This window comes from Canis aureus, chromosome 16 (assembly GCF_053574225.1).
Source record: "Canis aureus isolate CA01 chromosome 16, VMU_Caureus_v.1.0, whole genome shotgun sequence".
NCBI lineage: Eukaryota > Metazoa > Chordata > Mammalia > Carnivora > Canidae > Canis > Canis aureus.
In genome coordinates, this window is record NC_135626.1 from 19,861,886 (window position 1) to 19,886,715 (window position 24,830).

The window sequence follows — 24,830 nt, forward strand, 5'->3', positions numbered from 1 at the left end:
TCTGGGGAACACAAGCAGTCTGGCTCCTGGGTCTGCACTATACTGTTGCAGTGAACAGAACAAGAGAAGGCTGCATTGCATCATTGCCCTGGGGGTGGGGAATAGGTAGGAGACGGGGTCAGTGCCAAATTCATCAGCTCATTCTCCTTTATATCCGACCACCACCCACTCATTCACTACATTTAATCAGTCAAATCCTCTCTGACCCGCCGCTGTATTTCAGGCCCCACTCACCTCCATCCAGGAGGGAAGAGTCCATGCTGCTTGTAATGTGATGCTGCAAGGTACTCAGCCTTTCTCAGCCACTTTTCCCATCTGAAAAATGGGGAAAAGAATTGTCTTACCACATAGGACTGCTGACAGGCTTAATGAACACTTAGTTTTGTGCCTGGCAATAGGTATAGGAGCCTTTGTTGATGCTCCCTGTTCAAAGTCACCTCTTCCAAGTATGGCCCTGCTCTCTAGAAAATCCCCCTCCTCCATTATGAGTATATAGGGCTTCCCCCCACACCAGTCCCATGCCCATCACCAGACCCACGCTAATCCACGCATCCCAGTATTGACCTTGAATATTGGCTCAGGTCTGGGCATGAGACCCAAGTTGGAGTGGTCCTTGTAACAGTGTCCTGAAGTTTTTGGAATAAATGCATGCTTGTCTTTGCTGAGATCATTAGCTTGGAGCAATCAGAGGTCATTTTTACTATTTGGCCATTTGAGAATGATGTCAGGAGACCACAGAGCCAAGAGGTGGAGCAAGACACAGAATGCTGATGATGTCTTTGGAGCTCCTGGATCCAGTCATACCAGAAGCTAGTTAACCCCTGGGATTTTTTTAGGAATTAATACAAAAACCAAGTATCTCTTTTTATTTGTTTAAGCCAGTTTGGGTTGAGTTTCTATTACTTAAAACTGAAGCAATCTGTTTTTTTTATTTTTTATTTATTTATTTTTTTAAGATCTTATTCATTCATTTTAGAGAGAGAGAGTGCACGCGAGCAAGTGAGTGGCGGGTGTAACAGGGGAGGAGGGACCGAGAATTTCAAGCAGACTCCACACTGAGCGATGCGGGGCTCAATTCCATGATGGCAAGATCATGACCTGAGCTTAAACCAAGAGTCAGATGCTTAACTGACTGAGCCACCCAGGCGCCCCTGAAGTGGTCTTGACTAATCTAGTAATAGGTTCTCTTCATAATTGCTGCTGGTATTGCAATTCATATTATTATTATAAACACATTACTAGAAGATGCAGCCATGGGGATGCCTAGGCCAGGTTTCTCCAGAGGCTCTTGCCGCCCTCCACACATTATACCCTGGATATCAGCTGCCTGAGTGTGGGTGGTTTCATGTTTGCTGCTGATCTATCTCAGGTAACTCTGTGCCACAGGGTAGGTGGGCTAATAGACATGTTTCATGAACAAGGCCCATCATCCACTGCCTCCTCCATCATGCCCTGCCTTCCAACTCCCATGCCAGATACACATTTTGCTCTCTCTCTTGTCCTTGGCCACTGTCCGAAGCCACTGTGGTGTCTGCCGGGAGACCATCTTGGCAAACAGAGCTGTTTCCAGTGTCCTTTTGAGGGCCTCATTCAGCCCTTTACCTGTTCAGATAGGGTTTTAAAAATATATTTACTAAAAGTCTCCATTATAGGGGCACCTGGGTGGCTCAGTGATTGAACATCTGCCTGCCTTTGGCACAGGTCATGATCCCAGGGTCCTGGAATTGAATCCTGCATCAGATTCTGATGCTTCTCCCTCTGCCTATGGCTCTGCCTCTCTGTGTCTCTCATGAATAAATAAATAAAAATCTTGTTTAAAAAAGTCTCCATTATAGATCCCTATCTTACACCACCCACTAAAATGAAGTCAAAATTCTCTAAAGACTACTGTAATGCCAGAAGCTGTAAAAAACCAAGAAGAAAACATAGGGGAAAAGCTCCTTGACATGGGCCTTGGCAATGATTTTTGGGATATTATACCCAGAGCGCAAGGGACAAAATAAACAAGCAGGCCTACACCAAAGCAAAAAGCTCTTGCTGAGCAAGAGAAATTGACCACAAGGTGGAAAGACAACCTACAGAATGGGAAAAAAAAAATATTTGCAAATCATATCTGATAAGGGGTTAAGATCTAAAATGTATAAAAAAATGCATGCAACTCAAGAGTGAAAAAACAAGTAGTTTAATTTAAAAATGGGCAAAGGACTCAAGAAGATTTTTCCAGAGAAGATGTACACATGGTCCACACGTACATGAAAAGGTGCTCAACATCACTCATCATCAGGGAAATGCAAGTCAAAACCACTAAGAGATATCATCTCACACCTGTCAGATCAGCCAGCATCGAGAAAACAAGAGATAGCAGATGGTGAGGGTGTGGGAAAGGGGGGATTGTAACCTATGCAGCCGCTGTGGGGAAAAGGATGGGGGCTCCTCCAAGTACGAGAAAGAGGAACACCATAGGATCCGGTCATTCCACTCCTGGGCATTTACCCAAAGAAGACAAAAACACTAATTTGAAAAGATACATGCACCCCTATGTTCATTGCTGCATTACTTACAATAGCCAAGATACGGAAGCACCCAAGGATCCATTAACAGATGAAGGGATAAAGAAGATGTGGTGTATATAAAATTGGAATATTACTCAGCCGTCAAAAAGAATGAAATCTTGCCATTTGTGACAACATGGATGGGCCTACAGGATATTATGCAAAGTGAAGTAAGTCAGACAGGAAAAGACAAATGCCATATGATTTCAGTCATAGGTCAAATCTAAACACAAAACAAATGAACAAACACACCAAAAAACCCAGACTCTTAAATACAAAAAAAACAAGCTGGTGGTTGCCAAGGGGAGGTGGGGGGGGGGGCAGGTAAAATAGGTGAATGGGATTAAGAGGTACAAACTTCTAGTTATAAAATAAACCAGGACACCCAGGTGGCTCAGCGGATGAGCCTCTGCCTTTGGCTCAAGGTGTGATCCCAGGGTTTGAGGATCAAGTTCCATATCGGGCTCCCTGCGAGGAGCCTGCTTCTCCGTCTGTCTCTGTTCTCTCTCTGTGTCTCTCATGAATGAATAAATAAAATCTTAAAGAATAAAATAAAATAAATCATGGAGATGAAAAGTACGGCACAGGGAACGTAGTCAATAATATTGTAATAGCGTTGCACGGTGACAAGCGGTGACTACACCTATCATGGTGAGCTCTGAGTAATGTACAGAATTGTTAAATCACTATGTTGTACACCTGAAACTCATATAACATTGTGTGTCAACTATACTTTGATAATAATCAATCATAATACATTTTTAAAACTTTCAAATAGAATGGCCCTATGATCCAGCAATTCCATTTCCAGGAATATATCAAAAGGAATGAAAACACTATGTCAGGCAGCCTTGGTGGCTCAGTGGTTTAGCGCTGCCTTCAGCCCAGGGTGTGAAGAATGGAGACCCAGGATCGAGTCCTATGTCAGGCTCCCTGCATGGAGCCTGCTTCTCTCTGCCTATGTCTCTGCCTCTCTACCTCTCTCGGTCTCTCTGTGTGTCTCTCACGAATAAATAAATAAAATCTTTTTTAAAAAGAAAAGAAAACATTATGTCAAAGACACATCTGCAGCCCCATGTTCATAGCAGGATTATTTAAAATAACCAAGACATGGACATGACCTAGGTGTCCATCAACTGATGAATGGATAAAGAAAATGTTATACACACATGGGTGCATGCGTGTGTGCACACACGCACATGCTGGATTATCATTCGGCCATAAAAAGAAGGAAATCCTGCCATCTGTGACAACACGGATGCTAAGTGAAATAAGTCAGAGAAAGACAAATACTGTATGATCTCACTTAGACATAGAATCTAAAAAACAAAACTCATAGAAAAAGAAATCAGATTTGTGGTTACTAGAGACAGGGGAGGAGATGGGGGATTGGCTGAAGGTGCTCAAAAGGTATAAACTTCTGGTGATAAGATAATTAAGTTTCAGGGATGTAATGTATAGCATGATGACAATAGTTAACACTGCCTGTACGGTGTATCTGAAAGTTAAGAGCATAGAGCCTAAGAATTCTTGTCATCGCAAGAAAAAAAAAAAAAGTTTTCTTCTTTTTCCTTTCTTTTTGTATCCATAGAGAGGATGCATGTAAACTAAGATTATTTTGGCGATCATATCACAATGTATGGGAGTTAAGTCAGTATGCTACACACCTTCAACCTTCATAGTGCTTTGTGCTAATTATCTCTCCGTAAGAAGGGGGTGTGGGAGAAGTGTCCATTAGGCTGGGTACCAGGAAGAGATGCAGAAATGAATAATGCTGTGCCTGCCTTCAGGGAGCTTCTGTGTTAGTGGGGGGTATCCAAGCTGACAATTTTGGTACAATTATGTAATATTTGGCATTTGGATAATTATCTGGTATTCTTCTATAGACCAGATAGATCATGAAACAACTCTAAAGAGCATCTTTTGGTTTTAAGCTAAGCTGGAACTAATCAGTTTATCTAAGAAAACTTGGTGATGCGGGTAGGGGGGTAGAGAAGTGCCTCGTGGGTGTGAAGCTCTGTACTCAGCCTCCCAAAATCAATCTAATAGCTAAACTGGAATAATTGTCCCGTTCTGTTTGATGAAGAAACAAGCTCAGAGAGGTAAAATATGTCCCTGAGCAGAAATGGGATCTGGCCCCAAGTCGCTGTGCTGTACTGGGAGTACCTGGGTGGCCCTAGGGACTGAGTTCCGGATGCCAGCGGGCAGCACAGGCCGCTCGCCGGCTCCCTTGGAACCCCGTGGGAACACTGGCTCTTCCACATTCCGGCCCGAGTAACAACTACTGGTTTCCCCGTCTCCATCTCCCGCCCGCCCCCCCGTAGGCGTTGCAGGCTGTAGTTCCCCCCACGTCTTCCACATCCTGACCCTCTACCAGCCTCTGGCCCGTGGTAGGCTCAGTGTCGCGGGGGTATCTGCGGGGTTGGTCCTCGCCATCCTTTCTCCCTTTCTTCCCGGGACGTCCTCGTCCTTCCGGGGAGAACCTGCTCCTCTGCGGCTCTCTGGGGGGCCTGGGAAATTTCAATCCTCCCGGAAGCGGGGGCGTGCGTGTCACGTGACCCCGTGAGGCCAATCAGAGCGCAGCACGCCGTGGATTGGCCCAACGGGTGAGCGGGTAGCCAATCAGAGTCCTTCCCTGGCACAGGCCGCATTGCCCCCGGGCTCCGGAGCTCCGAGCCTCCGACCGCAGCGCCGCGGGGGCCGTGGGGGGGGGGGGGGGAGAGCGGGGCCCCGAGCAGTCCCACGCGCCCCGTAATATGTGCACATGGTGGCAAACAGCACAAAAGAGCTCCTAAAGGAAAGCGGCGGGCTCCGCCCTGTTCTTCCCGCTTCGCTCCAGGGACAAACTGTTTGACACGTTTCCTTTTGTATTTTTTCTGATGTTTACCTTCAAAATTTTTTTTTTTTTTTTTTTTTTATTTATGATAGTCACACAGAGAGAGAGAGGCAGAGACACAGGCAGAGGGAGAAGCAGGCTCCACGCACTGGGAGCCCGACGTGGGATTCGATCCCGGGTCTCCAGGATCGCGCCCTGGGCCAAAGGCAGGCGCCAAACCGCTGCGCCACCCAGGGATCCCTGATGTTTACCTTCAAAACTCAAGAGAATACACTCCTACTAGACCCATTTCTTGGCTTAGAACTTTAGACCAAATCCACTGCTGTCTCCATACGGTTTGTGAGAACTTAGCTCACTTGCACTCTTAACTGAATGTATAATACCTCTAGTCGGTGTCCACTGATTGCCTATATCCAAATGTCTATTTCTTTTTTCAACTTTAGGTAGTTTACCCTATCTTGCCAGCCCTTTTCAGAATAAGAATAAATATGGCTGTTCCTACCACTCCTCTGCCTATCCACGTGCCACCTTGGTCAGCAATACGTTTTTTTTACATTGTCTGCGGCATTCGTATTTTCTTCCGCCCCACAATCAAGATTTTACTGCTTTGTTCACAGTTGATCCAAAAGATTAAACCCGTGAAACTGCATTTATGTGACTATAATTGTTAAATACTGTTTACTATAAACACTCCCTCTTAGCCGGAGCTCACTGGATTGGAGTTTGTTTTGGTTAGGTCCTAACTCAAATTCGGATGGGATTGGATCAGATCCATCCACATGCCACTGAGACAGAGCTCTTCCAGGGCTTGCGACCTGCGCAGCACCAAGGGCCTGTGCCTAGAAGGGCTTTGCGCTTGGTTTGATGTTTTGCTCTGTCTTGAAATTCATGATCATTTTTGAACAAAAGTCCTCACAATTATACAGCCAATCCTGAGCTCATCGCCTTGCTGATAGAAGCCTGGGCCTCCTGAGAAACTCTCCTCAGGCAGGAAGGATAGGCAGGGTCCTTAGGCAGGGTCCTGAAGCAGCCACAGGAAACTAAAGTGGGACGCCATGGATCTGAGCACGGCTGCTGAATGTAGTCTACCTTGTGATATCCGGATGGTCTTCTCCAAGGTCCTTCTTACAAAGGGCTGAAAGATTGGCAAACTTGGGCTGCATGAGGGATGTGGGATTATCCACACATTACAGAGAGCATCAAGGCTAAATGGTCAGCCCAAGGTCCCATGCTTATAAATGGCAGGTCCCAGAATCAAATCCTGACCTGATTCCTGACCCCAACCTTTACTGCTCCACCATCTGCCTCCACAACAGTTCTGCATATGATGCAGCACCTGGATTTGATTTCCAGGACTGATCCTAATTTGCTGGCATCCTTTAGTGTGGGGCTTGCCCTCTCTGGACCACTCAACCCACTGGAGGGAGTAGATAAACTTTAAAAGTCTCATTCAAACAGAATAACTACATGCCCAGTAATAGAAAAGAGTATGTTTCTTCTATAGACAGTTCCAGCTAATAAATGCAGAAGGAATGAAACGTAATACCATTTTGTAGTCTCTAATAAATTAATTGCTTGAATGGCTGCTAACGTCACAAAAAAAGAGAATAAGACACCATGTGCCTCTTGATAGAAGACCTCAACACCATCTAATGAAGTAGTCTTGCCCCCCGCCCCCCAAAAAATCAAACTTGAATCTGATCAAGCCTCTGCTTCTAACTACCAAGTTCCAGGACAGAGGACAGAGAGACATATTCTATGACACCACAAGGCAGCAATAAGCAAAATGCCACAAGATGAACAGCTAGTTTCTTCCCATGAATCTATAAAAACAAAACAAAGCCCTAGACCCAAAGAAACTCATAATTGATTTACCAACCAATTATAATGTGTAGACCTGATTTGGTTAGAAATTTACACTCTAAAGAAGACAATTATGCAACAATGGGAAATTTGAGCACTGGCTGGGTCTTTGATAATATTAGGACTTAAATTTTTGGTGTAATAATGGTATTGTGATTATGGTTTAGTTTGTAAGGAAGAGTCCTTTTAGGGATACACGCTGACATATTTATGGATGAAATGATGTCATGGTTGGCATCCTGCTTCAAAATAATACAGGAGGAGGGGTGTGGATTGCAGGGAGGGTCAGGATGAGGAAGGATGGGCTGTAGGTCGATGATTGTCAGAACTGAGTGATAGGGATATGAAGATGGGTTATATTATTATCTCTGGCTTTACGTATAACCAATTATAGCTTTTTTTAAGTTTCTTTTCATTTTTTAAAAAGATTTAGAGAGAGCAAAAGAGAGAAAGAGAGAGAGAATGAATGGGAGAGGGAGAAGGGGCCGAGGCAGAGGGAGAGGGAGAAGCAGGCTCTCCTCTGAGCAGGGAGCCCAACGCAGAACTCAGTCCCAGGACCCTTGGATCATGACCTGAGCTGAAGGCAGACACTTTACCAACTGACCCACCTAGGCACCCTTCTTTTCATTTTTGAAAAAAGTTTCTTTTTAGTTTTTAAGAAGTTCCTTCAGCCCCTAGGGAGAATCCAAGGCAGCCCAGGCTGAGAGTGGGAGATGGGAGAGAAGAATAGCCACTCCTTTTCTGAGTAAGGCTGAGGGGCTGATTTAGGGAACACTGGTTCTTGCATCTCCCTTCCTGACACCCATGGCCAGGCTGGGCCCTGGAGTGTCATGGTCACTATGCCCAGACTCTAGTCTAAAGCGTGGCTTTCCTGGTGTTTAGATGAGCTCATGGAGCTGGACGCTGTAATTGTAGAACTCTGGCCTCAGCCCACAAGCCCAGCTCCCCACTCCCTGGGGGACAGTGGCTCCATATTCCAGGCACATCCTCAGCCACATCAAACCATCTGGCTGTCAGCACAGGGCAGGAGAAGGTGCAGCAGCTGGTGGGAGCTTTGGGGCATTCCCAGACATATTTCCCACAATACCCGTGGTGCTGGTGGTGTGGCCAGGGCTGGGCACTGAGGACCGAGAGGGTCAGAAGGCCATTCTCTGGCCCACCACCCAGGAGTGTGCCCCCAAGGGAGTGGGTACTGACCACCTTGGGGCCCAGTGTGCCTGTGTAACCCTGACAAGCTGCTTCCCCTCCCTAGGCCTTGGCTTCCCCATCAGTGAAGGTGGCTCAGCATTTCCCAGTAGGCTGCTAGTGATCTTTAGGATGGACAGTCCTTCTTAGTGAGCATTCCCAGTCCCCTGCCCATTAAATGCCATAAGCAGTCCCGGTCACTCTGGCCACCAAAAACTCCCTCCCACATTTCCATCCACTCCTGGGTTGCAACCTACTATGGGTCTCTGAGGACCTTGCCAAGCCCATAGTTCTGTGCATCAATGTTTCCGGAGAATTCAGGACAAATTGAGAAAGAGAGGGGCAGAAACTGTTAACGCGACTCATGGACTTACAGGGAGATGCTATTTGGATGGGTCTTGAAGTTCACTGAGAGTTTACAAGAGGAGCACGAAGGTGTGGGGACTGGGTGAAGGGAATTCAGGCTTCTTGGTGGAAAGATCAGCCTGTGCGGGGCCTGGAGGTATGAAAGAGCAGAATTTCCCTGTGGCGCCAAGCTTTGGCCTGTGCTGGAAATCCAGGCAATAGAGGTAGGACATTAACTGTGAACCACAGGGAACCAGCAAGGATGTTCAAATGGGGCAGGAGTGGGTTTTCCCATGACAGTCCCTCTGGACTGAGACATCACCGACACCTATGCCCAAACCAGGAGAATGTCTGTCTTTCTGGGAAGAACCCTGGGGGTCAGAACAGCAGAGAGTGCAGGTCCCCAGCTGGGATCTCTTGCCCTAATGACCCCTGGTGGCTGGGGGCAGGGTGTAGATTGGGAGGTGACACCGAAGGAGGGGCTGCTCAAATAATTGAAGACTCCTGCATGTATGAGCAAGAGTGTAAGTGTGTGAATGCGTGTGTGGGTAGATGTGTACGAGTATGTGAACAAGTATGTAAGCATGTGTGTGTGGACCCCCGAGGGTCCACACAGGCTGCTCATTCCTTCGTCTAACAAGTACGTGCCAGGTGCCCAGCGGTGAGCAACGCTGACCTGGCCCTTGCCCTCATGGAGCATGGAATCTAGTGGATCTAGTGCAGGGGAGAGGAATAAAGAGAAAACCAAACCAAACACGTTCCACAAATTCGATTGTGACCCGGCTCTGTAGGAGATGAGCCAAGTGGGGGCCCCTTTGGGTGGGCTGGCTGGGCAGACCTCTCAGAGCAGGTGGCATTCAAGCAGAGAATCTACAGTGGATGTTTGCTGAGCTCAAGCCATCCAAAGTACTCTCCTTCCTAGCAGTCCGTGGGGGAATTACCTCTTCCCCACCAAACAGAGCCTACCAAGTTCCCTCCACCCTCCTCTAGCCACAGGGTAGACACGGGACCCCAGTGCAGCCAGTGAGAACCTCCTTCTGACCCAGGTAGAGGGCAGAGGGTTGGAGACCCCAGCCACCTCCTGCCCTTCCAGCCACTTGGCCCTCTGGAGTGGTCTTGGTCCTTGCCCGTTCCCCAGGGCCTGGTTTCCAGCCTTTGAGCCCATTTTTCTGAGCTCGCATGGGTGTGTCCATATCTGTGGATTTGGTTTTTGGCTTTGGAAGGAGCAGAGCCAGAACAAGAATGCAAGGGAAACAGAGGAGGCTCACAGATGAGATTCCCTGGGAATCCCCACTCCTGTCAACGCTGTGGGAAGGGGGCGCAGAGCCCACGGTGCTTCCTGGAGCCGGCACCTCTACCTGGCACACACTTGTGCACACTCACTCCTGTGCCTCAGCAGGGCTTGTGGGGAGGAAATGCCAGCTGCATTGCTTTAAGCCTCTCTCAGCCTCCCCAGAGACTTTCCTCTGCTTCAACGCTTCCTCTGAGGCCGTGTCAGTGGTGCAGGCCTGGTTGCCTGGGCGGGCCTCCGGTGGGGGCCTGTGACTCAGAGCCCAGCCAGGCAGAGGCAGGATGTCAGCGCCATTCACTGGGCCACGAGGAATCTCACTCTTCTATTTATAGGCAGTGCAACTGCTGGCCCAGGCTGGTGGGGAAGAAGCGGCCTCTGCAGCACGGGTGTCAGGGGAATGGGAGCAGTGAGCCTGGGGTGAGGATGAAGCCAAGCTCTCCCCACCCCCTCTGCCTGCATCAGGGGGCTCCAGACTAGGAGTGAACTGGACCAGCTCTCCCACTCCAGAATAGTCAAGGCTGGGGCAGCCCAGGACAGGGAACACATAGCCTGTGTGACCCATGAAGTGAGCGAGGCTGAGGTGACAAACACCTGAGTGGCATGGCCTGTCACAGCCCCGGAAGGGTGGGCTCCAGGGAAAGGTAGCACCCAGAGGCAAGGCATCCTGAAGTTTGGCCCCAAAGAATTCACCCTACATGTCCCATATTGGGGTCCTAACTTGCTTCATCTGTCAAAGATTGCTGATCCCACCTACCACGGCCTTATGGCCAAGATGGCTCCTTATTTTTAAAAAACTCTGAGGTTGTGATACCTACTCTGAGCCAGGCCCTGCCACATATATTCCCTGGTTCAGTCCCCCAAAGCCTTATAATGTAGGTATCAATAAGCCCATTTAACAGAAGTCAAGACTGAGGTTCAGCATGGTTAAGTAGTTGCTTGGTTTGGGGCAGGTGCTTGTGCACAAATGTGCACCATGTGCACAAGTGTGCAAATAGAAGCTCCATTACCCGGTCACAGGGTGTTGGGAGAGTAAATGAGATCACACTGCCTATTATTGGTCACCATCTCTTTATAGAGCACCCATCTACCTGGCTTACATTGTCCTTGGCTGAGCTTGCATCTCCGATCACATTGGAATATCCGTGTGTCATGGGTTTGTCTGTCTCCCACACTGAGCAAGGTGAGCAAAGAGTCTTGTTCCCCCTATAACTGCGGCCCCCAGCCTAGAGACTGGAACTGAGCAGTTGCTCTTTGGCCGTCCCCACCTCAAGGACCTTCAGAGGCTCCCCCACCCTCAGACTCTGCTTCTGCTGGAGCAGCCCTGCTGGGTGCTCTGCTACACAGGATCTGTGACTTGGGGCAGATACTGAAAACGCCAGAAGGGCCACTGCTTCCAGAGGGGCTGGCTGTGGGACTTGGAACCAGGCTGCAAGCTCCAGACTCTCTTGTGGGAACCAATTTCTTGAACAGGAGGCCCTTCCAGTGGAGGCTCCTCACCGTTCCTTCCACCCCATGCACATGGCCTTCTAAATGATCAGCAAACCTCAGAGTCTTTTCTGAGTCTTGCAAACTTTGCAGCCTGACAGTATCTGAATGTCACTGCCTCTTCTATCCCCCACAGGACACGATGAGCATGCATAGGAGGGAATAGAGTTGGGGGTGGAGGAGAGAGGGTTAGTTCTGAGGCTCCCTAAGCTTAGGAGGAGTTCATATAAAGGGAAAAGGGGCCCTAAGGGGTAAGGATCTTGGGGAAGGGAGGTAAACCCTCAAGAATGTGGACAGAAGAATAGGGGCCCTGGATGGCTCCATTGGTTAAGCGTCTGACTCTCGGTTTTGGCTCAGGTCACAGATCCCAGAGTCCTGGGATTGAGCCCCATGTCAGGCTTCCCATAGGGAGCCTGCCTGCCTATGTCTCTGCTTCTCTCTCTTTATCTCTTATGAATGGATAAATAAAATCTTTAAAAAAAAAAAAAAAAAGAAAGAAAGAATAAGAAAGAAAGAAAACTTCTGGCTGTGGGGGTAATGGGGCTGGAGGGGACAAGCTGGTGCCAGGAGGACCAGTTAGGCACCATTGTGGCCTTCATGGTGAGAGATGAACTCCGGAGGGGTTAGAAAACATGGGGTGGGCGGGAGGGGAATACTGAGAAAGAGCTATGACGTGGTGTTGACCGGCCTCACTAAGGCCCAGCCCACACTGATGAAGTTTGGGGTGACCAGAGCTAGGGGAGGATGAGCCCCCAGGAACCCCAAAGAGACCCTGTCACCAGCGCCAGCTGGATGGGTGCAGAAATGACATCATTTTCATGTACTTAACACAAGGTAAACAGGGGCAGAAAAACCCAAGCCCTCATTATCTAACTTGGTAGCTGGCGGCTGGCTCCTTAACAACCGGTTTCCTGGGATTCTGCAGTCCTCAGGCGGTGGGGAGCCAGACGGAAGGGGCTTCCACTCCCCGTGCACAGTGAGCGTGACACTGGCCCCTTTGCCTGGGCCTCTTCCTTTGAGTCCTTTCCTACGTGTGCCTGGAGCTCAGGACCTGCTGAGGCCCAGGCACCAGGCTAGCCACTGGGGTATGGTGGAGAGCAAAAGCAAATGTGGTGGGGTAGGGGGATTTGATTTTAGCAACCAGGTGGGCTTGAGACCTCAAGAGTACAGGAAGGAAGTGGGGAGACCAAGTGGGGAGGTTGTTGTAAGCGTTCCAGCATAAGCTAGACAATCCTGAAGGCACCTTGGAGATCATCCAGTCTGACCCTTGATTCTACAGATGGGTAAACTGAGGCTCAGGAAAGTCAAACAATGCATCTAGAGTCATATACTGGGAGAGAAACAAGGGTAAGACTACAACTCAGGTGTTCTGATGGCTGTGCTTCTTTCTAGTGGATTTTCTACAAATCCACTAAGAACCAGCCAATTTAAGAATAGAAAGAAAGAAAGAAAAACAACAAAGCATATAGTCTGGCCTCCCCCTTAACACTCATCACCCAGGCATGCACACATGTGGGCTTTCCAGAGGGTCAAAGAAATGCCTTCTTGCTGGATGGGTCCCAAGTGCTTTCCCTTTGTCCCTGGAACCTACCCCACAATCCAATCTAATCCAATCCAGTGGGAGGAAGAGCTTCCTCCTGGCGGAAAGAGCCAAAGGATGACCAACGGTGGCCAGGCAGCCTCAGGGGAATGGCCCGTGAGCCACAGTTGCTGACGCGGTGGTGGGAGCACCTGGCCCCTCTCCACCCTCCCTTGATGGAAAGCCCCAGTGAGGGGACAATTTCCCAAGGAGGGCCGAGGCACAGCAAGCCTCTGAGGCTGCCCACCCTCTGGGGGCTCTGGGCTTTCCCTTGCAAAGCACACCACACCCACCCACTCCCTGCAAAAGTCTGGTAGACTTTATTCCCTGCCTTAAACAACAGCAACAAACTACAGCAACACTTCCTTTTTCTAAGGTCAGTTGAGTAAAACAAACAGCATGGAGAAAAGCTGGAGAACTAGCCGTGTGACTTTGGACAGGTTCCTAGTTTCCCTGGGCTCCAGCTTCCTCATCTGAATTGAACCCTAACTGTCCCTAAACTTCACTGACTTGTGAGTTTGAATAACTACTTAATATTAATGCCCAAAGCTACTAAATCCAAGCCCCCCCTTCTCTCAGCAGTGCTTTCCGGGGACCCCCAAGGGGGCCTCCTTGCCTGTCCTCTGGGGTTATGGGGGCCACACCCTATTCCTAGAACTTGGGAATGTTACCTTACATGGCAAAAGAGATTTTGCAGGTGTGATTAGATTAGAGGTCCTGAGATAGGGAGATTATCCAAGTGGGCCCAATGCAGTCACAGGGGCCCCTGTCGGAGGGGGGGCAGAAGCGTCAGAGTCAGAGAAGATGAAGCAGTGACAGAAGCAGAGGAGAAAAGGCCAAGGCAGGAGTCATTCAAGGGAGGGGCCGTGGGCCCAGAGGTGCCGGCAGCCTCTAGAAGCTGGAGAAGGCAAGTAAATGGATCCTCCTCAGAACCACCAGAAGAAATGCAGCCGTGCCCAAAACTTGATTTTAGGACTTCTGACCTCCAGCATGAGACAGAAGAATTCATATCATTGTAAGCTACTAGGTTTGTAGCTTGTTACAGCAGCAACAGGAAACTGACATGTGGGACCAAACTCCTGGGGACAGATGGCTGCTCACATTCCTCCTAGACCACCCTGCCTGTCCTTCTCTGCCTCTTTGACTGGGCCACTGCCACATCCTTGGTGGCTCCGAGACAGCCACCCCTGCTGGCAACAGTTTCTATGTGGGCTTCCCTCTGCTGTTTACCCCGACAGCAATCATCGGCAATCTTCAGGGAACAGCACTGGTTTGCTCCTCTCCTGGCTCGCACAGGTCACAACTGCTCCCTCTACCCAGACAGACCCACCCCAGGTTGATGTAACTGCCACATGACCAACGGGACCATCCTCACCAATCATACTTCAGTCGATCTCTAAGTGGAGCTCCCTGTACTGGAGGTCCCTCACTCATTCATGAATTCTTCTCAAGACCCTCCATTCTCCACCCAGCCCATCACCTCCAAGATAGTCATTTTCTATATGAATGCTTCCAGATGTGTATGTGTTTCAAGGTTCATGTGTTTCTTCCCCACCCACCGCCCAGAAAGCAGCTGACCCACATAGATACATAGTAGGAGACAGGAGGTATAGCAGGTGCCAAACCCCATATGTCATGAACCGACCAGAGACCAGGTTCAAGGGCATGACACAACCTGTCCATATAGCTTATAAGTTGGATCTATCTGTGAACTGGGTTCACCGTTGCTTATGAGTCCCTCCTTACCTCCTTGCTTGGGGTCTGGACCAATATTGATGACCCCCAGCCCCTTCCTGCCTCCAGGGCCCTTCCCTACCTCCTTCTCACTGGTGGCATTAATTATCTCCATCCCCATGACCCAGTTCAGCAGCATTTTTTTTTTTTTTTGAAGCAACCACTGACAAAGGTCAATTATGCAGGATCTTGAGAGCACTTTTCTTTCAAAGACTTTTACAAGTTTCATTTAGTTAGGCAAATGACAGGTGTTCCCTGAAGAAAACGGTTAAGCAAAAAACAAAAGGACAGAACAGTCTTAAGTGTCCAGCAATGAGTGTGGATAATGAATGGATAAAGAGATATACACAAAGGAATATTATTTGACCATAAAAAAGAAGGAAATCCTGCCATTTGCAACAGCATGAACAAATGGACCTTGAGGATATTATGCTAAGTAAATTTTTGACAAAGGCAAATACTGTATGCTGTCACTTACACGTGGAATCTTAAAAAAAAAAAAAAAAAAAAAAAAACAGAAACAAAACAAAACCTGCAAACACAAAAAAACAAACTCATAGAAAAAGAGATCAGATTTGTGGTGGCCAGAAACAGGGGTGAGGGGAGTGGTTGGATGAAGGTGGTCAAAAGGCACTGACTTTCAGTTCTGAGATGACTAGGTATTGGGGGAGTAATATACAACATGGTGACTCCAGCCAACACTGGTTCATGGTATATTTCAAAGGGAAGAAAATAAATCCTAAGGGTTCTCATCATGCAGAAAAAAAACATTTTTTTCTTTTTTCTTTTTGTATCATGAGATGAGGGATGTTAACTAAACCTAAATTTACTGTGGTCATCACGATATATGCAAGTCAAGTCATGTCGCTGTACACTTTCAACTTCTACAGTGCAATATGTCAATTCTATCTCAATAAACCTGGAAAAAATAGAGCAATATATATTCAGCACATTTGGGTAAATGGGGAAAAAAAAGAAGCAAATAAAAATGATCTCTAATCTGACTATATAAAGATAACAATCCAATAATCCATTGCTGACATTTTGGTGTATATCTGATATATATATATAATTATCACAATCATGCCACTCCAACACAGGCTTTTTTCTCACTCAGCAAATGTATGATAAACTGCTTTCTGGGTCAACAGACACACATCTACATCACTATTTTTCACGGGCATATGGTTTTTGCCTAAGTGAATGTGCTACATTATGTGAAGTCTACTGTTGGACAGTTACGTTTCCACTTTTCCAAAGCTGTAAACAATGTTGCCTTGTAAATACTTCTTGGCCTACTTTTTCAGCTATTTTGGGAGGATAAATTCCTAGAGGTGAAACTGCTGGGTCAGAGGGTGTGCGCATTTTTAAGGTTTTTGGTGCATATTTGTGGCCTGCTCTTAATTCCAGACTCATTTCTTTCCTGCTCTGGATTTGCCACCCAGTTTAGCATTAGCTCGAGGACAAGTAAGTTTAGGTGGTAAATCTGTTCTTTGTAATTCTCCAGGCTGCATCTCTCAATTAATATGTATGATTAGGGCGGGGGGGGGGGGGGCGGGGGATGGAGTCTGGTTTCCAAATGCTTGGCATTTTAATGCATCCTGATATTAAAGCATCCTGATGTTCTGGGATGTTTGGGTCTTCCTAGTAATAATGAGCATTGGATTAAATGGTACTTTTCCCTTCTAGACTGAGAAATTCCTAGTTAGGCCAAAGACAGTGTGATTTCTCTGAACCTCAATTTACTCATCTGTAAAGTGGAGATATTAACTGTACTTTGCAGAATTTTCATGGTGGGAGAGAAAGGAATCCTGATTGGTGTCTGACACATGGTGAACCCACACCACTGTGATTTTGTCCTACCCGTCTTGGGCCCCAGGTGGAATTCAGTGGGGTCTCTTGGCCCACATGTTGGCACTGGACACTTGGATCCTCATAGGCCCTGCTCCTGGCGATCCCAATCCATATTTCCAGCCAGCCTCCCTCAAGAGCAAACTCCAGATTTGCTCTACCTTAAAAAGCCCTTGAGCTCTCAGAAGGACAACCACATGAGAGAACAGAACATTAGAGAAAATTACTTGTCTAAAATAGACAAATAATTTTCATTTCATCCTTACCTCCGTGTTCTACTTTATCTGTCTTTGCTGTCCTTCTTTCTACATAAACCAGGCACGAGGGCGATATTATTCTTATAAATTCTTGAGATGAATTACATAATAATCTAGACTGGAAACTTCAAAAGAAAGGCAAATGCTTGGTAAATGGACAAAAGCCTTTGCAACTATTTAAAGAGACAAAGCCCAGATCACCCTTTGCCTCCTGACGCTCAATAGTGGCCTGGCCTCCTTCTTGGGCTTTCTAAAGACAGTCCTAGCTGAGTCTGTTCAGAGCTGTCTGGCCCAACTTCCCAGATGACCATAATCACCTGACAAGCTTATGAAAATGCAGATTCCTTGGCCCCAGGACAGATCTCTTGAGTCAGATTCTCCAGGGAAGAGACCTGCATATTTACAAACGTACATTATACATTTAACAAATGGCCCCGGGTAATTCTTAACACCATAAAAAATAATCAGCACACTATTAGAGAGGGAGAAAATATTCGTGGTTTTCAACCTAGGCTGCAAATTACATCTCCTGGGGACCTTTAAAAGCATGACACCCAGTTAAATCAGAATCCCGGTCATCTTGAGAACTGTGTATAGGGACCGGGGGAAGACTTCTGACTACATGTGAGCCGAGAGTCCTGGGTTCTAGCACTGGTTTCACCACTAACTCATTGGGTGGCATCCCTAGTCTATAGTGACCACATCTGCAAAATGAGGGACTAGGGCTAGCCCAGTGGGAAAATGCTTTCTTCCATGTGTCAGTCTGACTGACTGGAAGTGACTGGGTCCCAATGTAGAAGATTCTGGGGTTGGGTCCGGGCTAAACAGGAAAGTGCCTTAACTGATTAGTGACATCTGCCATGGATGCAGACAGAGGGCATTGGCCTCTGCACTGGTGCTTTCTATCCTGGACTAGGTCCCCTCTAAGCTTCAGTGGCATAATTGATAATGGCACCAGATTTGTTATGATAAAGAATCGAGATAATCTATACAAAAAACACCTTGCAACCTGTATAGTGCAGTACAGATGTTAGTTATTATAGAATAGTTATTACTTTAGTTCGAGGATGTTATTTCTTTGACACTTTTTAAGGCAGGTTGTGAGCAGCAAGTAGCCTGCCCGGGCCAAAGCAGGGTGAGGTGGCGTGTCTGGGTCAGAATGCACTCTTGAACTGGGAACCAGATGGGATTACAGTAATGGATAATTGAGCTTATCAGGGGTTTCAGAGCTAGAACTCTTCTTTTTTTCAACCTGAGAAGTGAAATGGTAGAGGGAAGACAAGAAAGGGGGTTCTGGATTCCAAAGAGTAGCTCTGCCCCAACTAGAGCCTACTGACCATATAGTCTTTCTACTTTCAGGAAGGGTTATATTTAAGGTCCCCAGCCACCCCATCTACCCATCTATTCAACCACCCATCCACTTGTGCATCAGTCCATTTATGGACCTACATTCATTGAGAATTTACCATGTAGCAGATATGTTCTAGATTCTGGGACACAGTTGGGCTGCTATGTTGCAAAAGTCCAGGGAGCAGCATTCACATAGGTGTTCACATAGACATCACACAGATAGATATTTGCATAGATCCATTTGGAGACAAACAAGACAGACAAGGTCTTTGCTGGCATGGATTTTTCATTCTAGAGGGAGGACAGACAATAAAGAAGAAAACAAAATTAATGAACAAGATCATGTCGCAGAATGATAAGTTCTATGAAGAAACCCAAACAGGGTGATGTGATAGACAGTGACAAGTATGGGACAGACTGGGTGCCTAATTTGGATATAGTGGCCAGGAAAAGTGATATTTCAATAAAGGCCTGAATGACAAGGAGCAGTTTGCCATGTGAAATCTAGAGCATATCAGACAGTCAGGACAGCAAGTGCAAAGGTCCTGAGATAATTGTTTCTGAACAATTCTAGAAATCAAAAGAATGCCCGTGTGGCTAGAGCTCAGTGTGTGAAGGGGAGAGTGGTAAGAGATAAGTGAACTTTTGGCTTAAGCAACTGGATGAATGGTTGATGCCATTTATTGGGACGGAGAAGACTGAGGGAGGAACAGATGGGCAGGGAAGTGAATCAAGAGATCTATTTGGACCATGTTACCATTGAGGTGCATATCAGAAGTATTGAGTGGACGGCTGGACTTCGGAACACAGAGGTCAAAATGGAGGTATGAATTTGGGAATTGTGGTAGACATGGGGGTTGCTTATTCAATATCCATACCCATTTTTCATGCCAGCTACCCTAATTTATGTTGCTGTGTCCACATCTCCTATGTACTTGAGACAATAGCACCACATCTGCACTAGGAATGACATGTAGAGCTCAAGTCCAAGCCAATGATACATCCTATCCTCTGGTCATCTAACTGGCTCAGGAGTGGGCATTTGAGTCCATCTGAGGCTGCAGACAAGTGTTAGTTTTCTAGCTCTTTCTAGAGCAATCTAGAAGAAACCTCCTCTTCCTCCTGAATATGAAGAATCTGGAAGTCATTGGCAGCCATCTTGCAACCATGAAGGGGAGCCAGGATTACTGTAAGGTTGATACAATGGAAAGCAGAGCATACGGACATAGGAAAAAGGAAATGTAAATCTTCTGACATCAAGTCACTGGAGCCCATCCTATCTCAGAGATTTATGAGACAAGAAATGTGCCCAATTATCTAAGCCAAATTGGGTTGAGGTCTCTGTTACTTGCAGCTGAACATAACCCAACTGATAATGGCCATGGGACTAGATGCCATCTGGGGAATGTGTGGGGGAGAATGTAGGTAAACTAGGAAGTGGGTGGACCCAGAGGTAGGCTACTGAAACTTTTCCAAAGAAGGAAGTGATCCCTGAATGCAGTAATCCTGGAAGTTTTCCTGTGTATTATCTAGATCTGTTTTATTAGAGAGGAAGTAAATGCACTAAAACAAAAAACAAAACCACAGCCCCTGTGCCACAGAAGCTAGATTTAAGCAACCTCTGCCATTTGCCGTCTGTGTAAGTCTGGACAATTCATTTACCCTCTGAGCCTCCATTCCGACCCCTGTGAGAAGGAGGTAACAATATCCACATTAAAGGGCTCTATGGGGATGGGGACAACAGAGTGGCTGAGCGGTTGAGTGGTTGAGCCGCTGCCCTCAGCCCAGGACGTGATCCTGGGGTCCTGGGATCGAGTTCCGCATCAGGCTCCCTGCAGGGAACCTGCTTCTCCCTCTGCCTATGTCTCTGCCTCTCTCTGTGTCTCTCATGAATAAATAAGTAAAATCTTTAAGAAAAAAAGGGGGCTCTATGAAGGTTATCGGTGTGAAGAATGTGTCAGGCCATGGCAGGTGACACTTTCTATCTCTTCCTTTTGCCTTCCCTTTGGTGGTATAAGACCCTCTCTCTCAAAACATTGTGAAGAATGCTGAGTCATTTTATCATAAAACCAAACATTTTAAGTGCCCCCTCAAATATTCTGACTCCAGAGAAAAAATTGATAACCAGACACATGTTCCTCCTTTTCATGCATCTACCACATTTTAGCATGAAAATAGATGCTCTAATTAGGGAAGAAAGAAGCATCCAGTCTGGTGGTCGCTAAGTGATGACTCATGTGGAATAGGGAGGAAAGGCTGCTTCTAACAGGGGTCACCCTGATAAGATGACCCATCCTCAGAGGTCCTGAGACTATAGCCCCAAGGGTGGAAAACTGGAATAGAACTACTGGAGTCTGAGGCATCACAGGAGGCCAGGATACTGATTAGGGACATGTTAAGCTCCCAAAAGGTGAGATAGAGAGATCCTCCCAAGCCACTGCCATATATCTTATCTAGTAGAGAAACATTTCTTGGCTGGGCCCAAGTCTCACCTCTGCTACTTAATAGCTGTATAGCCTGGGCAAGCCTATTCAATGCACCTATACTTCCATTCTTTCATCTGTAAAAGGTAAAATTGGTAGAGTAACGTTCTTCCTAATGTACTCATGTATCGCTGAAAGGAATGCAAAAAAGTATAACTCTTATTGAGGGGAATTTGGTAGTATCTGGTAAAATTACATAAGCAACTATACTTGGACCCAGCAGTTCCATTTTTTAAGGACTCTATTCCAAAACCACAATGGCAAAAATTCAAAAGATATATGCCCAAACCTATTTGTTGTGGCACAATTTATAGTAATAAGAGACTAGAAACAATGCAAATGTTCATCATTTCAGCACTGGTTGAATAAATTATGGTCTATCCATACAATGGAGTTCTATGCAGCTGCTAAAAGGAATGAGGAATACTTAGATATATTGCTTTGGGAGTGATCTCCCAGGTACAATGTTAAGTGAAAAAAAAGAAAAAAGTTAGTATAGCCATTTATCCAAGAAAGGAGGGAGAATGTGTGTATCTGGTGTAAGAAAGTGGTTTAGTTTCATTCTTTTGCATGTAGCTGTCCAGTTTTCCTAAGACCATTTATTGAAGAAACTGTTTTCTCTTCACAGTATATTTTTGCCTCCTTTCTTGCAGATTAATTGACATATAAGCATGGGTTTGTTTCTGGGTTCTCAGTTCTAATTCCATTGATTTATGTATCTATTCTTTTTTAAGATTTTTTATTTATTCATTTATGATAGACAGAGAGAGAGAGAGAGAGAGAGAGACAGGCAGAGGGAGAAGCAGGCTCCATGCCGGGAGCCCAACGTGGGACTCGATCCCGGGACTCCAGGATCGCGCCCTGGGCCAAAGGCAGGCGCCAAACCACTGAGCCATCCAGGGATCCCTATGTATCTATTTTTGTGCTAGCACTATACTGTTTTCATTACTATAGCTTTGTAGTAAATCTTGTGTGTAATGTTTGTTCCCAGTGTGCTCACATATCTCCAGCAGGAATGCAACACACACACACACACACACACACACACACACACAGTTTTTTAGATTGGGAGGATAACCAATAAGTTTCTTGAATGATTACCTATAAGGAGAGGAGGAGGAAGGGCAAAGAGTCTAGACTTCTCTAAAAGAGAATATCATTCCCTCTATTTTTGTGTATGTTGGGAATCTTCCATGATACAATATGTTTTTTAAATGCTTGTTCCCCTGATCTCACGCTAACCAATGGACTCCAAAGCATGGTTCAGAACCATCACCTACATACACAGTCTTATCTCAGCCTTTTATGTTAGAAGCAGTAAGCTCTCTTGATTAAGTGATTGACTAAATGCCTTGCATCTCTTTTTTCTGCAGCTGAGTCCACCCTACACAATACACAATTCTGCTATTTCTCTTCTAAGTCTTGGCTTGGCCTTTCCCTCCAGGCTTGAAAGGTCTGGATTCACCTCACAGAGAACCAACCTCTAGTCCTTTTCTTACCATATGTCCTCAAGGATATGGAAGCCAGAAGTCTGGGCCCTGCTCTTCCTTGGACATAGCCCCAGGTCCACAAAGCAGTCGGAAGGCATACTGGCAACTCTACATTATTAATGATCCCTTGCTCTATAAGCAAGGGACACTTGATTTGGCCTGGTGGTTTTGAATTATTCTTATTACTTTTAAAATACAGAGTTCTTGTATTCAAATCTTACAGTGAACGCAACTTTTTAAGCAGATTAAAAATGTAAGCTTCTCTGGTTAAAATAGAGAAGAGTTCGGAGCCCTAAGCTCTCAGCTACCACTGCAGCAGAGCCTACCAGGTGTCCACATCATCATGCTTTCACTCCTTCCTCCTTAGTCACCTAGAAGCTCTATTTTCAGCTGAGCTGAACATACTGTTACCTGGAATAAAAGACTAATTTCTAGCTACCCTTACAGCTAGATAGAGTCATGTGACCATATCCTGACATCAGAAGTAAAGGGAAATGATATATTCACTTTTGGTAAATCTTATTAAAAGAAGGGGGGGGGACCAAAAATTATTAGAACTAATAAATGAATTCGGTAAAATTTGCTGAATTCAAAGTCAATGTACAGAAATCCCTTGCATTTCTATACACTACTAACAAAACAACAGAAAGGGAAATTAAGAAAACACCCCATTTATAATTGCAACAAAAAGAATACAATACTTAGGAATAAATTTAACCAAAGAAGTGACAAAACTATATTCTGAAAACTGTTAACACACTAGTGAAAGAAATTGAAGATGATACAAATAAATGGAAAGATATACCATGCTCATGGATTGGAAGAATTAAAATTATTAAAATGTCCATACTACCCAAAGGAATTTACAAATCCAATGCAATCCTTATCAAAATACCAACAGTGGGGATCCCTGGGTGGCGCAGCGGTTTGGCACCTGCCTTTGACCCAGGGCGTGATCCTGAAGACCCGGGATTGAATCCCACGTCGGGCTCCCAGTGCATGGAGCCTGCTTCTCCTGCCTGTGTCTCTGCCTCTCTCTCTCTCTCTGTGACTATCATAAATAAAAAAATAAAAATAAATAAAAAATAAAATACCAACAGTATTTTTCACAGAACCAAAACAAAAACCCCTTAAAAGACCCCAATAGCCAAAGCACTCTTGCAGACGAAGGATAAAGCTGAAGGTATCAGAATCCCAGATTTCAGGACTTGCTACAAAGCTATAGTAATCAAAATGGTATGGCACTGGTACAAAAACAGACACATAGATCAATGGAATAGAATTGAGAGCCTAGAATTAAACCCACACTTCTTATATGGTCAATTAACCTTCAACAAAGGAGGCAAAAATATACAATGGTAAAAGTTTCTTCAATAAATGGTGCCGAGAAAGCTGGACAGCTACATGCAAAAGAAAAAAACTGGACCACTTTCTTACACCATGTACAAAAATAAACTCAAAATGAATTAAAGACCTAAATGTAAGACTTGAAATTATAAACTCCTAAAAGAAGACATAAGCAATACTCTCGTGGACATCACCCTTAGCAGCGTTTTTTCTGGATATGCCTCCCCAGGCAAGGGAAACGAAAGCAAAAGTAAACAATCGGGACTGAATCAAGATAAAGAGCTTTTTGCACAATGAAGGAAACCATCAACAAAACAAAAAGGTAACCTGAGTGGAAGAAGATATTTGCAAATGATATATCCTATAAGGGGTTAATATCCAAAATATATAAAGAACTTACACAACTCAACACCAACCCCCCCACACACAAATAACCCAATTAAAAATGGGCAGAGAACCTGAATAGATGTTTTTCCAAAGAAAATATGCAGATGGCCAATGGACGTATGAAAAGACGCTCAACATCACTCATCATCAGGAAAATGCAAATGAAAACGATAATGAGGTATATCGCCTTATACCAGTCAGAATGGCTAGTATCAAAAAGACAAAAAATAACAAGTGTTGTCAAGGATGTGGAGAAAAGGGAACACATATGCACTGTTGGTGGGAATGTTAATTGCTATGGCCACTGTGGAAAACAGTATGGAGGCTCCTCAAAAAACTAAAAATAGAAGTACCATATGATCCAGTAACTCCCTTTCTGGGTATTTACCCAAGGAAGATGAAAACACTAATTAAAAGGGATACATGTAACTCTGTGTATATTGCAGCATTATTTATAATAGCCAAGATATGGAAGCAACCTAAGCATCCATTGGTAGATGAATGATAAAGAACACATACACATGCACACACACAAAGGAATATTGCTTGGCCATAAAAATTAATAAAGTTTTGCCATTTGTTACATGGAAGAGGGTATTATGCTAAGTGAAACAAGTCAGACAGAAAAAGACAAATACCATATGATTTCATTTATCGTGGAATCTAAAAAACAAAACAAACAGCAAAAGAAGAAATAGGCTCATAAATATAAACTAGTGGCTCCAGAAGGGAGGGAAGCAGAGAGATAGGCAATATATGGAAGGGGAAAGAAAAGTATAAACTTCCAGTTGTAAG

The 24,830-nt window shown here is 45.6% G+C and overlaps 1 protein-coding gene across 5 annotated transcripts in view; it reads right to left on the reverse strand.

Moving 5' to 3' along the window:
- Nucleotides 1-24,830, reverse strand: part of LOC144286077 (uncharacterized) — a 184,909-nt gene that overhangs the window by 10,936 nt on the left and 149,143 nt on the right. For 4 of the 5 annotated variants that reach the window (XR_013354171.1, XR_013354170.1, XM_077852101.1 and 1 more), the window contains one exon: nt 235-315. Coding sequence is in view for 2 of the 5 variants with exons in the window: in XM_077852101.1 (XP_077708227.1) it covers nt 235-315 (81 nt within the window). In the remaining 3 variants the exon portion in view is untranslated. Of the gene's footprint in view, nt 1-234; nt 316-4,919; nt 5,072-24,830 lie in introns of those variants that run through there. The other variant, XR_013354172.1, reaches the window with a different exon arrangement.